Source organism: Syngnathus acus, chromosome 13, assembly GCF_901709675.1.
Source record: "Syngnathus acus chromosome 13, fSynAcu1.2, whole genome shotgun sequence".
NCBI lineage: Eukaryota > Metazoa > Chordata > Actinopteri > Syngnathiformes > Syngnathidae > Syngnathus > Syngnathus acus.
Window position 1 is genome coordinate 6,750,366 of NC_051098.1, and position 14,651 is coordinate 6,765,016.

Below are 14,651 nucleotides of genomic sequence, written 5' to 3' on the forward strand. Positions count from 1 at the left end.
CACATTTGCCGCCAACAGAATATTCAACGCATTTGCACACTGTCTGGCGGCAATGTTTTTGTAATGAAGTGAACCACAAAATATCATGGGGGAAGCCTCTACTCTGCTCTGTTTATCCCCCCCCCCCTCTCTCTCTCTCTCTCTCTCACTGTCTCACACATGCACACAAACACACACTTGCACAACATGGAGTCAGTCTCACACCTCTGACCTCTTATTGGGAATAGACAATGAAATCATGTCTGGTTCCCCAGAGGATTACGCGATTTGGGACAAATGTCATTCTTGCAAATGAGATTTGGTTTCAGACACGCAATGTCAAATGTGGAATTCTAAATTGTAATTGTTGTTTTGCAGATTCTTGTCATAATCATTTTAGCAAGGGTGGAGGGGGGGGGGGGGAGCACAGGAATGTTGCCATTCAAAATAGATTTAAAAGATTAAATACCGATACTGAAAAACACTAAAAAGATATTTAATTAAGATTGCGTCATCTACTTGAGTAAAAGACTTGCCCGATTTTTGTTCAAATAAAATAAAATAAAATAAAATAATGACACTGGGAAGAAAAAATAGTCGCATTTTACTCAGAAGTGGACTCACTTTTGTTGCCAAGGGTTTTGACGTTAATTGTTGAATGTTGCACAATATTGAGGGGACAATACTGTTATAAAAACTGTACTCTGACAACTTGTAGCAGTGCGCCTGCATGACAGTCCTTGAAAATGTATATAATAAAACTTGTTAAAAAATGTGTATTTGCTTCTGTGATACAAAGGTAAGTCCAGGAAAATAATTAAATAAAATGTGATGTTTTTCCTCACATACAAAGATTATACCTTAAACACAATCTCAGTCACTCAGTGGTTTCAAGCCTAACAAAGGGGCAGCTGTGTCGATTGTCCAGTAAGAAGAGTGGAAAAATTGATCCTGCCTGGCAGAAATAATGTCAGCTGAGCCTATGCAACGTGACTGACTGTGTTTACAGTTGTAAGAATAGACACCAGTGGTAATTTTGTGTTTGCAGCAAGTGGGACAGAGTCACAAAAGACTCAGAAGATGGGGCTGTGGGGGAAAATGGCCTGTTACCTTTCACTCATTGTCATATCTATTTAAATTAATAAAAGGTAGTGAATAGAAATAAAAGGCACCTGGGTCGTACGTAATGACTTGGGGGCTTAATTTGTTCACTGTGTGAACTTTCTCTGGTTTCTGCTGAATATCACTTTTCTTGTAACATCCATCCATTTTCTACCACTTATCAGGGGTCGGATCGCAGGGGCAGCAGGGAAACCCAAAACTTCCCAGCCTCAATATGCCATATTCTGTAATCAAATTGAACTGAATCATAACTATATCCTTTTTATTATTATTATTTCTACATCAGATTCATGCTCCATGAGACTAATTAAGCTTTTATTCTGTGCCCCACCACCTACACATACTCATTCCCAATACAACTATGAAACTCATACAGTATCATGCATATTTTTGATAAAGAGCAACTGAGCTGAGTGGTAACACAAGAGGGAAAATGCTACTTTTTTTTTAATATTATGGTATTTAGCTGTGTCTAAAGCTACTGTATGTTCCACGCTATGTACTCGATTCCTTAGTGTGAAATCATCTTAGTATATAGTGAACTTAAATGAGAACACTCTTTTTTATTTCAGCCGGCTTTATGGCAGCAATAATTAAGCCAGTGATCAGTTTCCAGCCCTTAGGGGCTGTCCTGCTCCTATTTAAAACCAATGTGGTGGCCTACATTTCTGACTAAAGCCCAACGTTATTATCACTGAAGATCTAAACCCGCATCATGCTGAAGAGCACGGTAGGGATCATATTTTTAACACTTAAACTAAAAGCTATCCAAACATTATTGATCTTTGCAAAGTTATTTTTTCACTCACCTAAAGTAAACCCTTGTTCAGACCATTTCTACATCTTTTTTCAGCCGCGAACTATAAGTTGACCCTTAATGAAAAAAAAAAATTAAAACAACTTGTAAATAAAAAAGAATGGAAAACCGACAACTTCTTACTCTGCTATGATTGTGAACAATCTCAATTTAGATTAAATGTATGTGCACAAAATACAATCTGAAAGAATTTCACCCAAAAAATGAAACGGTCGAGTACAGCATACATTCATGTGTAGAATCGAACTAGCATGAATTGCTCTTGACCCTGGGGGACAAGGCACAAAAGCTATTTTTAGCTCACTTAAAGATCCCTGGGAAATCTGTGGTTATATTCTGCCCCGGTTTTTTAATCTATATTCAATTAATGGGAATAATTTGGATTGCTCCGCCGTCCCTCCTTGATAAGGTTTTTCTAGGGTTTTCCCAGTGGAGCGCGGAAGACAAGAAAGCAACAGGACCGCAAGCAGTGCAAAGGTTTCAACCTTTTTCATGGTGACACCACATTGCCTTTTGTACAGTCGCACGACTGGCAGTGTCAACCGAAAAGGATGCAGAAGAGATGAACTGGACAGTGACATTAGGAACATTTTTCATCACAGGATTGTTTTAGCATAGGAAATTGGAGCATTTTCTCAAATTCACACTCATAAAGATTCCTTTTCAAAATCTTTATAGTACACGTAGGATGTGCTTGCCACATGATTGGGTTTGCCTTGGGCCTCTAAATGACTAAATACACTCCTCCATTCACTCAATGTCAGTTGGAATTGGCTGAGTAGGATTGATGGAGGAATTTGAAGCACTGCTTTCAATATGACATCAACGTTTTAAAGAAAGAAACACACTTCCAAAAATGTCCCTCTTGGTGTAATGTTTCACTTTGCTGATTTATGTGCAGGCAGCATATATCCAATTCCCACTCAGTGACAGTGTGAATGTGAGTGGGAATGGTTGCTGTCGCTATAAGTGCCCTGATTGTGATTGACTTTCAGACAAAGTTGGCTCAGATAGCCTTGAACAACCCAAGATATTAATATAGACATAAAATTTGAAAAATATATATTTAAAGGCTAAGTGGTAGATAGATTTTCTCCTTCTTCTTTTGAAAATATAAAATGTGCCAAAAGATGTTTTTTATTGCACCTTTAAGTTTATTTTGATATCTCCGTTTTTTTTCTAAATGAGTTAGTGAACAGAGCCAAAATTAGAAGAGAACTATGAAAGAGGGAAGGCCACTGGAGACAAAAATGAATGTGGGGTTTTAAGCTTAGATGATTGCTAAGGGGCACAGAGCGATTAAGAGTTTGCAACAAAAAACAGAGTGTGGGAAGAAGGGAAGGGACCCACATTATCTACACGTGAGAAAACAAAGACATGAGATAATGACTATTATATTCTGAATTTCATTAGTTGAGGTTGTGATCAGCATCTTTGAATCGACGTCACCACTGGTAACCAATCCCACGCTTCCGCCACCTCAATATGTTTTGTCACCATGGTGTTAAACAACATCAACACGGTCAAATGCAGCAGAACGAATGCTGCCTATTAGCAACAGAGTGAGATCAGGTGACACAATCCTTAAGTCGGGTCAGACTTTGGCGACACACAACACTCACAAATGAAATGATGGGCCAGCCTGACAGCCTTGCCCAAAAATACTTTGGCAATCTATCAGCTAAAGTGAGGAACAATCAGACCAAAATTCAGCTTTTCTAAATAAGCCAGTAAAGGACCGATTACTGACTGTCTCAAAAAAATGATCTTGAGCTACTATCCTGTGGCCTAGTGGTAGAGTGTCCGCCCTGAGACTGGAAGGTTGTGGGTTCAAACCCCGGCCGGGTCATACCAAAGACTATAAAAATGGGACCCATTGCCTCCCTGCTTGGCACTCAGCATTAAGGGTTGGAATTGGGGGGTTAGATCACCAACTGATTCCCGAGCGCGGCACCGCTGCTGCTCACTGCTCCCCTCTCCCCCAGGGGATGGATTCAAATCACACGGGGATGGGTTAAATGCAGAGGACAAATTTCACCACACCCAGGTGTGTGTGTGACGATCATTGGGACTTTAATTTTTCTTTAATTATGGGGTCTGTAAAGATTTTTCTCTCTCCCCACCCTGCTCAGAAAACTTGGAACTGCTATTCGTAACTGTTAACCCTGTTCTATATTTGCAAACACAAATCCTTCTGTGTGTGGTCAAGGCCAAGTTTGGCTGAGCTACAGACTTTTTAATTGGGAAGTGAAACGGAACATGATAGCCAATTAGGAAGCGAGCTGAAGCGTGTGCTCTTGCCGTACACAAATAGAGGAACAACTCACCATAAAAATGACCCAGGAAAACTTATTGAACGAAGCCAATTGTTCACCTAGCTTCTTTTTCTTACAAAAACAAAAACACTAGATAAAAACCGCATTTTTTTAACTTGCCAGTCAGAATGATTGAGGTGGACCAAAGTTTATAATATCACTTTTGGATATTAGAACCAGTCTTCCTGACTGCTGGTTTAGAGGAGGAGTCACAGTGTTGTGTGTTGTCATCTCAAACATGCTCCACACACAGACACACACACACGCACACACTTGTCCCCCTTGTCTTATGTCTAATTTAATAATCAATTCAGATTTGTGTGTATGTGTGTAGTCTATCAGATGTTCCACCCATTATTTTTTCTTACAGTACGGAATGTGTATTGTAGGTACTCACCTGTAGGGCATACCCGTCTTATGAGTGACCGTTTCCTCTTTCCGCAGTCCAAACATTTTCAGGTACCAATTGCTCTCCATCTCTCTAAGCACCGCTGCTCTGTTTTGATGAGGCGCCCCCTGTCGTCCAGAGTAGGCGTTGCACTTGACCTCGGTGGAGTTACCGTGACCTTTTGTCCCACCGGCAGAGCTCACAGAGTGTTCCCGGTGTATCGGGGGAGGCTGGTGTCCCCCGACCCCGCCTCCGCTGCTCCGAGCGGCTATCATGACTCCAAGTGGTATTCGGTTGGACCAACCTTATCTACTCTTTCACCATCCTCCGCCGTCAGAAAGACTCACGACTTCCTTAGTCTCGTTTAGCATGTTTGCTCCAGAGTGCACTTCACCCTCTTATAGCCCCATCCACCCTGAAACAGGATCCGGGTTTCCTTGTCTCGTCATCACTCTGCGCTGGCCTAAAAGGAGGGAGACAAACATGCCAGGGTGTCAACAATACACTCAAACATACACTTGTACCAGGGAAAGCACACACGCATGGTTTTAAGTTTTAATTTAAGTATACCAAAGTACATTTACCCCAAGTGCATTGAAAGATGGATGTCTACATGTACACTAACGCATTTGATCGTTTTTTAAATGACAACTCTATATTTACACACCTTCTAGACTTGTTGGAGGTCTTAGGCTTTAAACACCATTCCTTGTGTCACAAGACTCTGGGATGGTGCGTGAGGAACACAAATTGCATGATTACTTTGCCTACTCGGTATAAGTTAGGTGACATCTTGCAAGCACAACATGGGACATCAGTATCCATTATCTACAACTTTAAAACTATCTCTTTGTGAAAATACTATGAAACAGGTTGGAGCTTTGGGTTTCAAATAGCGTGGCGTAGGCCATGTGGACCATTGATTTCTTTGGGCTTCACCGGCTTCGTCCCACATTCCAAAAACATGCATGTAGCTTCATTGAAGACTCTAAACTGTGAAGGTGTTAATGTGGGTGTGAATGTTTGTTTGTCTACATGTGCCATGCGATTGACAGGATACCACCTCTCTTTCTACCCTAATGTAGAAAGTTAAAAGATCAAATGTCCCAGTGTTTTGAGTGACTGGTGCCAATGTGACTTGTCAATGTAGGTAGATGTATGCTTTACATCAAACACGGCCATTTCTTATTCTAATAAATCCTAAAAAAGGGAAAGATGGGCAAAAATTGTACGTGTTGTCTGGGTTTGGTCCCATGACGCAAAAGGCTGTATTGGCCAAAAGAGTAGCCCCATTATCTAGATAAAATGGAAGGATTAATCAGATAAATTCTTATTCCACAAACACAATAGGATATTCATCTTAAGAACAATAGGGGGCACATACAAAAAAAAGGTGCAAAGAAACTGCCTGCGTTTAGTCCCCCTTTAAAGGTTAAACCAGCACACACATACACTCCGTGTTGGTGCCAAAATTCAGCAGCTTTATCGTCGTAGCCTAGAGGGTTACTCCTCTTTAGCACACATCCTCTTAGAAGAAACTGTTCATTTAAAAGCCATGTGCCATTATGTAATAGTGTGGAAAACCTTCAGCCTACATTTCCTTTATTCTTATGCAAGCTCTGGAATTGCACAGGAATTCAGCTTGATGTATAAAACACACAAAATAAGGGTGATGCTAGTTTCGTACAGACAACTGGGGCCTGATTTATTAAGATCCTAAATAGCGGCATGTTCACTCAACTGAAAAAAAAGGCCCTATATTTGTTTGTTTTAACTTACCCCAACTGAATGAATGGATGTACCCAACTTGAGGAGCCTTTGAAACTTGAGACAGCAGACCCCAAAAACCTTTGTGGCGGAGGCCAGCACCGATTGAGCTCTCCCCGTCACCTTTCATGACAACAATATGCCATCTAATACTTTTTTTGCAGATTTGGAATGACATGCTGGAGAAACATAGTAGCGCAACCATTTTTAAACTGAATGAGTTGATTTTTGTGTGTTCTTGCACGCCATGTTACTTTGCTGTTCAGCAATTTAGTGCTGTTCTTCAATGCTAATTTTTATGGCCCAAGTTGCCCATATATTACCATTTATCTCTATACCCTCCATCTGTGAGTTTACATCATGAAGTAGTCAGTAAGATCAGTGTCAACCTAAGAATTTTCTTAGGAACAAAATTAGGAAAATACTTACAACTTCATGGACTGGTGCCAAATTGTTCCAGCAGGAAAAGAAAACATTGCATGACTTATTCTATGATATTCCCCAGTATATATCACAACCACACACACTAATCCAGGGCTCAAAAGATTCTTGACTCTGTTGAGCCATGAGGAAGACAGTTTAACTGAAGCGTTGCAATACACCACTGCACTGCGTTCTATGCAAGCACTCTCACAATGATCCCTTGATCGTGTTTACAGTGTGCTTGAGCGCCGCGAACAGGTGAGGACCATTTCTTTTATTACTCATCTTCATCTGTAACTTGAATCAACAAGTGGAGGAACAAATTCAGATCAATCCAAGCAAGGTGTGAAAGTTCACCACCCGGCTTCACCAGAAGGAAACGTGCAAATCAGTTACTTTGACCTTCATAGTTAATTTTATTGAACCCGACTGGACATGCATGTGATATTTTAGGAAGCAATGGCCACTCTCGGCTAACACAGAAATGAATATATTATTGTGGGTTCTTGCTAGCATTTTCTTCTTGAGAAAGCTACAGCAGCTAATATCTAACTGTCCTATTTAGTAGGACATTATGGGACATGAGCACCTGCCATCAGAGTCAAAGGTTCTTGTTTTGGATCTCGACGAAGTAATTTCCGTGTCGCGCTTGAATCTTCTGTTCATGTTTACGTACATTTTCCGCGGTTGTTCCTGCTTCGTTCCACAATCCAAAAACTCAATTGTAGATGACATTAAAAAAATAAATTAATTAAATTGCCCAGAAATGTCAATGTGAGTGTGAATGGTCGACTATAAGTGCCCTCTGATTAAATTAAATAGTGGTATACTCTCGCCAAATGTCAGCTGTGATAGGTTCCAGCTGCGACTCTAATGAGAATAAGCAGAATAGAAAATATCCATATTTTTGCCATAAAAATTTCACTTGTATGAATAAAGCCCTCTTGCCCAATCAAATGCATTGCCCTAAAAGAAGCATAGTAGGCACTACATTTACATAATATGGAGATGACACAAGCAGCACATCCATGATGGCGCATATGTGCACCTTTTAACATGATTTAGCAGCTGCCCCAGCTTGTCAGCGTGCAATAAATTCTAAACACATTCTTTCAGCGCTCTGTCACCAGGAGAATTTATGATCGTACACTCTGACAACTTTGATTTGTTCACGTTCACAGCGTCACCGATTCCTGGAAAGGCAGGTGCTCATGAACACGTGAATTCACAAACGTATCGTAGCAGTCCCACACGGTAAAACAAAACACTGGGTGAACATATAGGACAATATTATGAGGAATATATGTATTTCTTAGGGCCCTATTTTCAAGCTAAGTGCAAGTCTCGCACAAAATACACTTTATGGATGGAGTTTAATTCCCTTTGGTAACTTTGTAGACATGCCCTGTGTTTGCGCCGTTGTGGGAGTGAACACAGCCAACTTGCTCAGTGGCTCCTCTCATTCCTCCTAGATCCAGCGTAGGGGAGGCACGAGTCTACATCGTGGAAGCAGAAACGGACTTTCTGGAGTCTATGCAGGAGATTGACACTCACAAAGTTTGTTGATAAGGAGGGTTCGATTCAGAGGGTTCAGGGCATGCTGTCATATTTATGAAACAAATACAATGACATCTACGATTCTGAGATGCGGTTTGCCAAACTTGCACCTGTCTGAAAATTAAAATGCACCAGCTTTTACGCCCAAGCACACGTGAGCTGGATACAAAAATAGCGCCCTTGGTGTCAAAGTAGTTGTAATAGTTTATCATTCATTTAGTCCTTTAGAGACATCCATTAAATCACTTTAAAGCAGCATAATGAATTTGTCCTCCGCTTCTTATTGTCATCTCACGATTAAAATTTCTTGATGTCTCAATATTGCCCCTGGTAATTGATACTGTTGTTCTGGGGCACTTACAAGATATTAGTCGAAATGCTCATGTATTGCTTTCTTCAGTTTAACATTGGTTTAAATATTTTTAATTTGTTTTCATTGACTTCTACTTTGTCTATAATAAGATGATGATGATCATGAGTCATGATAGGATGTTGGGTATTTGTTATAGATTAGTTTTATTTTGTTTTTGTAAAACATCAGACTTGAAGAGCCCCTCAGAAAGTATCTACGTAATGCCGCTTGAGCAGTACACATAAAAGTCCAAAATATGATTCTATTTATAATCTACATAAATAAATGCAGGGTGTTGATATCCTGAGTGTAATTGGCTAAATACATGTTCATAAATTAACCATTGGGACTAAATAAAGTCTTGGGCCCCAAGTCGGGGATAAAGTAAAGCCACATTTACTTCCGTTGGCCAAGTGAATTAATGACCTTAATTATCATTTTATGTAATATAATATTGAATCTCACCCTGTCAAGCTACACCACATCCTATTATCTGTCACCTAATCATCAATGGGGGTTGATGCGATTGTAGAGTTGACCTCAGTGGCGTAGGTAGCGAGTGACGCCGACGTCCCAGTCGAGGTTCCATCGCGTGGTTTATCGCGGGGTCTCATCATCTCCTCAGTGTTGCGTTCAGGTTTGAGCAGGAGAATGTAGCACTTTGGCAAGAAGATGCAGGTGAGCAAGCCAAAGCTGGACGCCAAAATGGCAAAAATTTGCACGGCCACCATGAACTTGCCTCGTGTGCTGAGGTAAGCTGGGACGAAAGATATCCACACGATGAAGAAAACCAGCATGCCGAAGGTCACACACTTGGCCTCACTGGAACACAGCATTGGACATTTGCATGAAACCAAACTTTTATGACTGTTATGTTGCTTAACCTGAGAACTGTACTCCTCTCCCACCTGAAGTGGTCTTCCAGTTTTCGAGCCAGAAAAGCGAAAATGAAAGCCAGCAGAGCCAGTAGGATATCGTAGGCAAAGATACAACAGATGAAGACCACAGAACCTTCATTGCACTCCAGAATAATCTTTATATTCTGAGCTGAAGTGTTCTTCATAGGATAGGGCGGCAGGACGATGAGCCACACAGTACAAGCTAAAGCCTGTACGGAAAGTTGTTTGGTCATTATCGCCGACACTACAAGATCAAAAATATATGATTGATTATTTAACTAGAGACACATTTGCTAATACAGTGTTTTCCGAATGGTCTTGGTGGAAGTCTGTGCCAATCAATATAGCAGTTTTCTCGTAAGATGGGGATGGGCAGGCCAATGCAGGAAGCCAAGATGCCAAAAATCTGGATGGTCACAATAAAAAGAATTCAAAGATAAAGATGCACGTTTTGTGTTTTACCTGAATAAGCGTTGCCGCAGCAGCTATCACCCTCTGGTGGGCAAATGTGAGGATGTCAGGCTTGACACGAGCAGCAAGGCTATTCAGGTTTGTTGTGTTGCTTGCGATGACGTCAGGGCCGCCACTGTTGGCTGCTGCTTCAGCTGCAGCTTTGGCAGCTTTGGCAGCAGCTTTGGCTTTGGCACGGGCTGCTTTTATAGCCTGCGCTCTCAGCATTAGCAACGCTGCTTTGCCTGGTGTAGAATGATAGAGGTAATAGAGTACAAACAATCTATCACACAGGAGACAGTACTGGAATTGGCTGGAAAACTTCTCTCGTCTTACCCATAAGCGAGGAAAGACACAGTGCGAAGCCCAGCGCCAGAGCTACTTGGCTGGTCATGCAGCTCCAATTTTGAGGTTCTCCCAGAAAAACAATGGAGCAGAGGAAGGTCACCATCAGCGAGAAGAGCAGCGAAAAGCTCAGCAGAGCATCGTTGGCTTTCACCAGAGGAGTGCCAAAATGGACAACAAACACCACCTACAAATCAGCAGCAGCACTTTTAATGCAGCTCTGCAGTCTTTGCAAGTTGTATTACTTATTCTCACCGCTATAGCAAAGGTGACAAGGGCTCCAAAAGCAGAGATGACAATAAGAGTGATGCCAAGTGGCTCTCCAAAAGCCAGGAACTCGATGATCTTTGGCACGCAGGCATCGTGAGCGTCATTGGACCAGTGGTCACCACCGCACAGGACACACTCACGGGCATCTGTCCACAACAAGAATGAGGAGATGCTGCAAAGGGTTTTGAAAAAATGTACATTTGAATTTGCACAAATGCCACTGAGGTCATCATATTTTACAGCATACCAAATTAAATTTATGAACCAATGGAGGCCTGGGGTTAGATTGCGTTAAGGTAGATGTTTTTTGTATTTTATATTTTGGGGAGCAAGAGGACATGGTATACAGACTCGTCATGTTGCTAATTTCGCCATCGGCACACGGGATGCAGTCGAAGCAGCAGACCGGCTCTCCCTGTCGGATCCCTTTCCTGGTGCCAGGCTTGCAATTCTCACTGCACACTGACCGAGGTGGCTGAAAAGCACAGATGCGGTTGCATGACATTTCCTGGCCTAAAAATTGAAAATAAGTAAATTATGAACAGTGTGCAACTGACCTCTAATGCTTCATTGTTCCAGACAATGGAATCATTCTTAATAGTCATCCTCTCCTCTGGGGCCAAGGAAGCATTGTATTGCCCCACAGTCACATATAATATTACCCCGTTACTGTCGAGTCCCCAATTGATGATGTCGTAATATCCCTCCACACCTCTGCCGTCAAAGTAGACCTCCTCATCTGTGTGTGGCACTTTGAAGCGCACATTCTTCAAGTAGTACATCAGCTATAAACAAATGTCAGATTTCAATCAAACACACACAAGTGGCCACCTCTCTCAAACACAAACATGGCAAAGCAAAAAATGGATTGGAGAGAAAGAACAACACCAGTTATCTGTCAAGTTTGGCCCGTATAAGGGATTGATTGGACAACACAGAGAAAGTCACGTACCTGCCACGGCTCAAACTTGGTGATATCAGCACAGCCGATCCCAATGAATGGCCCGTGTCCCGGCTCGCAGTGCTCCAGATTGTGCAGAGCATGGGCAACGGCATACACCGCTTTGTATACACTGTGGCAAGACATTGCAGCCTACCATGACAACTCCATAATAAGAATACGACTACAATGGACAAAACCTACATTTGATATGGGACTGGATAATGAGTCTTTAACTCGAGAAGCTAGAGTGTGAAGTCACCTGTAGGTGATTCGGAGCTGAGAAATGTCAGAGTAGGTGTTGTTGAGCTGAGCTAATGACTCACTGCCAGTACACAAACCAGCGGGAAAAGCCTTCGACATTGTCCCGTTGAACACCGTGGCCCTTTCTTTGGAGTCTCTTAAAGCTTTGCCGTAGTCTAACGTGCAGTTGAACAGCTGTAAGACACATTTCAAGTTAAAGTACAGAAAGCTAAACGACGACAACATTGCAACAAAGTATCAGATTGACACGAAGCTCAGTTACGGTATTACACTGACCGTCTCCCAAAATTCCTCAGTGAGAGGATTGGCATAAGGATCCAGATTCAGTAAATGTCGCTGAAGACCAGGAATGTCGGCCCTCTTCACCCCAAAGCCAATCGTGCCGCCTAGTACAGAGCTCACCTGCGCACAAATAGTTGAGCGCATGTCAAAATGGTGATAACGGTGGCTTGACAACTATCGGCTCTTACTCCAGGTTGATTGATAAGGGCTGAAGTGACCCAGGCCTCACTGGCGATCCAAGTGCGATTGGTCACGTTTTGCCGGATCAGCTCAAGCACCAGAGGACTGAGGTCTACGTCTGAGGAAAAGATGACAACGATCTTTGCCGTGGACTCAATAATGGTTTGGACGATCCGATGGATGTCTTCAGGAGAATTCACCTGTAGAAATCATTTTTAGAAAAACACAAAGTGAGACAAATGACAAGAAACCGAAGGTGAACAAAATCACATCTTAAGCACAATATCACAAATCACATACCTTAGGCAGAGTTTCAGAGAAGGAGATACAGACGCCGGCATCTTCTACCTGCTCTTTGAAGTCTTTGATGCCGTACTTGCCGTAGTCATCGTCTGCCGCTATGATTCCGACCCAAGTCCAACCGAAGTGCAGCACCAGCCGGGCCATGGCGTCCGACTGGTGCTTGTCGCTGGGAATGGTCCTCAGGAAGGTCGGGAATTGAAACCAGCTGTTCAGGGCTGAGGAGGATGAGGAGTAGCTGACCTAAAGAATAGTTGAACGAACAGGAAGTTGTCAAATTCAGATATTCACCAAAGTTTTGGAGAAACTACATCCCATGAACCTTCAGTTCAGTGACCTCTTTTTAGCCTTAGGGCGATACACAAAACAGTCATTTGGCTCATGAATTAATGATGACAGTTTGAACCTCAAACACATTATTTCCAATTTAGCCCAAATCCAAACAAATCATTCAATAATGATTGTGTTCTGCCGTTGGCATTCCATGCTGCTGTCATATAGTTATTTACCTGTGGAAAATGGTAGAGTCCGAGGATCCTGGCTGTGGCGACGGACAGGTCAGAGCCTCCCGCCCCAACAAGAGCTGCTAAGGGGGGGCCCGTGCCACAGCGGTAGTTCGGCACGGCCTCCTCTTGGCCGGTTAAATATGTAAGGGTGCCCTCCACGGCCTTGGAAATGGTGAAGCAGGAGTCATAGATGACGTAGCCCAGGTCGGTGTTGGGCAGCAGCTCATTCATGTTGTTTATTTCGTCGATGGCAAACAGCATGGTCTGGGTCCAGCGGAAAGTTCGGTAATTCATTCTAGCGTGTGATGGGAGAATGAAGCTCAAATTATATTTCACTAGGTTGTTCCCCCTTCAGAAATGTTTATACAATAGTTTAGAAGCCTTGAAATTGATAATCCAATGTTGATTAGCCAAACGAGATTTTATAAATATTTAATTTCATTCTTGTAATTACGGCTACTGAGCGCAAATCATTTTAGCGATTCTGCCTAATTGATCCCTGAGGCGTTACCCTTTTATTTCTCAGGAGTAATTGAAGAGCTTGAAACAATTAGCATATTTTAGTTTGGCCAATCATACACACACAATTTCATCGAACACGATATACTTTTTATTTAAACAAACTGAACCGTCATGTAAACAAGTTGACTCACCCTTCACATCCAGAGGACACAGGCAGGCGTGAAGTGCTGCCAGCGCTGGAAGCAACTCGCATATGGACAGGAAACATTCCGCCAATGATGACCTTCTTTTTCTCCACATCCTTGTAGCCACTCAGCTTGAACCTGGCCTTCAGCTTGCAAGAGGCCTCTGCAGAAACAGAGGCATAAAAGTAGAAAATGACGCTTAATCCGAGCAAAATGCGACAAGGTTCCATGGTAAGGCGGTGCAGACAAATCATGTGAGCTTTGTTGTGTCAGGACATTGAGGAAAGCAGCCAGGTAGGTGCATCAGGTGTTTCTTGGGTCCTCCAGGGAGAGGTGACGGGTGGTAGCTGGAGATTCAGTTTATCTGAAAGAGAAAAAAATGATATATAGAAGTTACATTCAAGAAAGTGAGTCAAAATATTTTTCCCCCATCATATATTTTGCATCATGTGTTATATCTTGGGGAGCCAACTATAGGTACGTTCTGAGTGGCCATTTCATTATTTTTTTAAAATTCAAACAATTCACCCCAAAATGCTGATAAACATTATATAAATGTTTTTCACAGAAAATGGAAGGAAATGTAGGCAAAGGAATCTGAGAAAAATGGGGAAAAATCAAATGTATGGGAAGAAAATAAAAAGGAAAGAAAAAGACAATGGTGAACTGCAGGGGTCGACTGTAGTTTCAAGTTGTAATATCACCAATCAACACTAGACGGCAGATATGTCTTGGTTGCATTTACACTGGATCTTTCGTATATATTGTCCAAAACTACAAAAATTAGTCAGTCTAAGAATGTTTTCCTTATATTTGAAGGACATAGTAGCTCAATGCTGTTGGTATTT

At 42.1% G+C, this 14,651-nt stretch overlaps 2 protein-coding genes across 4 annotated transcripts in view; both read right to left on the reverse strand.

The window, feature by feature from the left end:
* kcnab1a (potassium voltage-gated channel, shaker-related subfamily, beta member 1 a) overlaps positions 1-7,004 on the reverse strand; it is a 43,883-nt gene extending 36,879 nt beyond the window's left edge. Inside the window, exons 1-3 of one of the 2 annotated variants that reach the window (XM_037268706.1) lie at positions 6,818-7,004; positions 6,401-6,511; positions 4,631-5,084 (exon numbers count right to left, since the gene is read on the reverse strand). In XM_037268706.1, coding sequence (XP_037124601.1) covers positions 4,631-4,896 — 266 coding nt within the window. In that variant the 5' untranslated portion in view covers positions 4,897-5,084; positions 6,401-6,511; positions 6,818-7,004. The remainder of the gene's footprint in view (positions 1-4,630; positions 5,085-6,400; positions 6,512-6,817) is intronic. The other variant, XM_037268707.1, reaches the window with a different exon arrangement.
* Positions 7,005-8,858: 1,854 nt separating this feature from the next.
* Positions 8,859-14,405, reverse strand: LOC119133047 (vomeronasal type-2 receptor 1). Of its 2 annotated transcripts, XM_037268680.1 has the most exons (15): positions 14,051-14,404; positions 13,810-13,966; positions 13,160-13,451; positions 12,651-12,893; positions 12,359-12,550; positions 12,165-12,290; positions 11,887-12,062; positions 11,637-11,757; positions 11,242-11,469; positions 11,036-11,159; positions 10,670-10,830; positions 10,406-10,601; positions 10,082-10,314; positions 9,629-9,828; positions 8,859-9,542 (listed from the first exon to the last, which is right to left on the reverse strand). In XM_037268680.1, exons 2-15 carry the CDS (start codon positions 13,884-13,886, stop codon positions 9,221-9,223), a joined length of 2,691 nt encoding a protein of 896 aa, XP_037124575.1. In that variant the 5' UTR covers positions 13,887-13,966; positions 14,051-14,404; the 3' UTR covers positions 8,859-9,220. The 2 variants fall into 2 exon arrangements, with proteins under 2 accessions (XP_037124575.1, XP_037124574.1); XM_037268679.1 differs by having other exon boundaries at positions 13,810-14,405.
* Between the last annotated feature and the right edge of the window lie 246 nt (positions 14,406-14,651).

What these genes read in the sequence shown, in the direction of transcription:
- LOC119133047 (XM_037268679.1), bottom strand. Translation starts at nt 14,057, where the DNA reads ATGATTTGTCTGCACCGCCTTACCATGGAACCTTGTCGCATTTTGCTC. An exon ending in TTGTCACCTTTGCTATAGCG is followed by an intron (nt 10,602 to 10,669) that starts GTGAGAATAAGT and finishes GCTGATTTGTAG; the next exon opens with GTGGTGTTTGTTGTCCATTT. An exon ending in AAACTGGAAGACCACTTCAG is followed by an intron (nt 9,543 to 9,628) that starts GTGGGAGAGGAG and finishes GCTGTGTTCCAG; the next exon opens with TGAGGCCAAGTGTGTGACCT.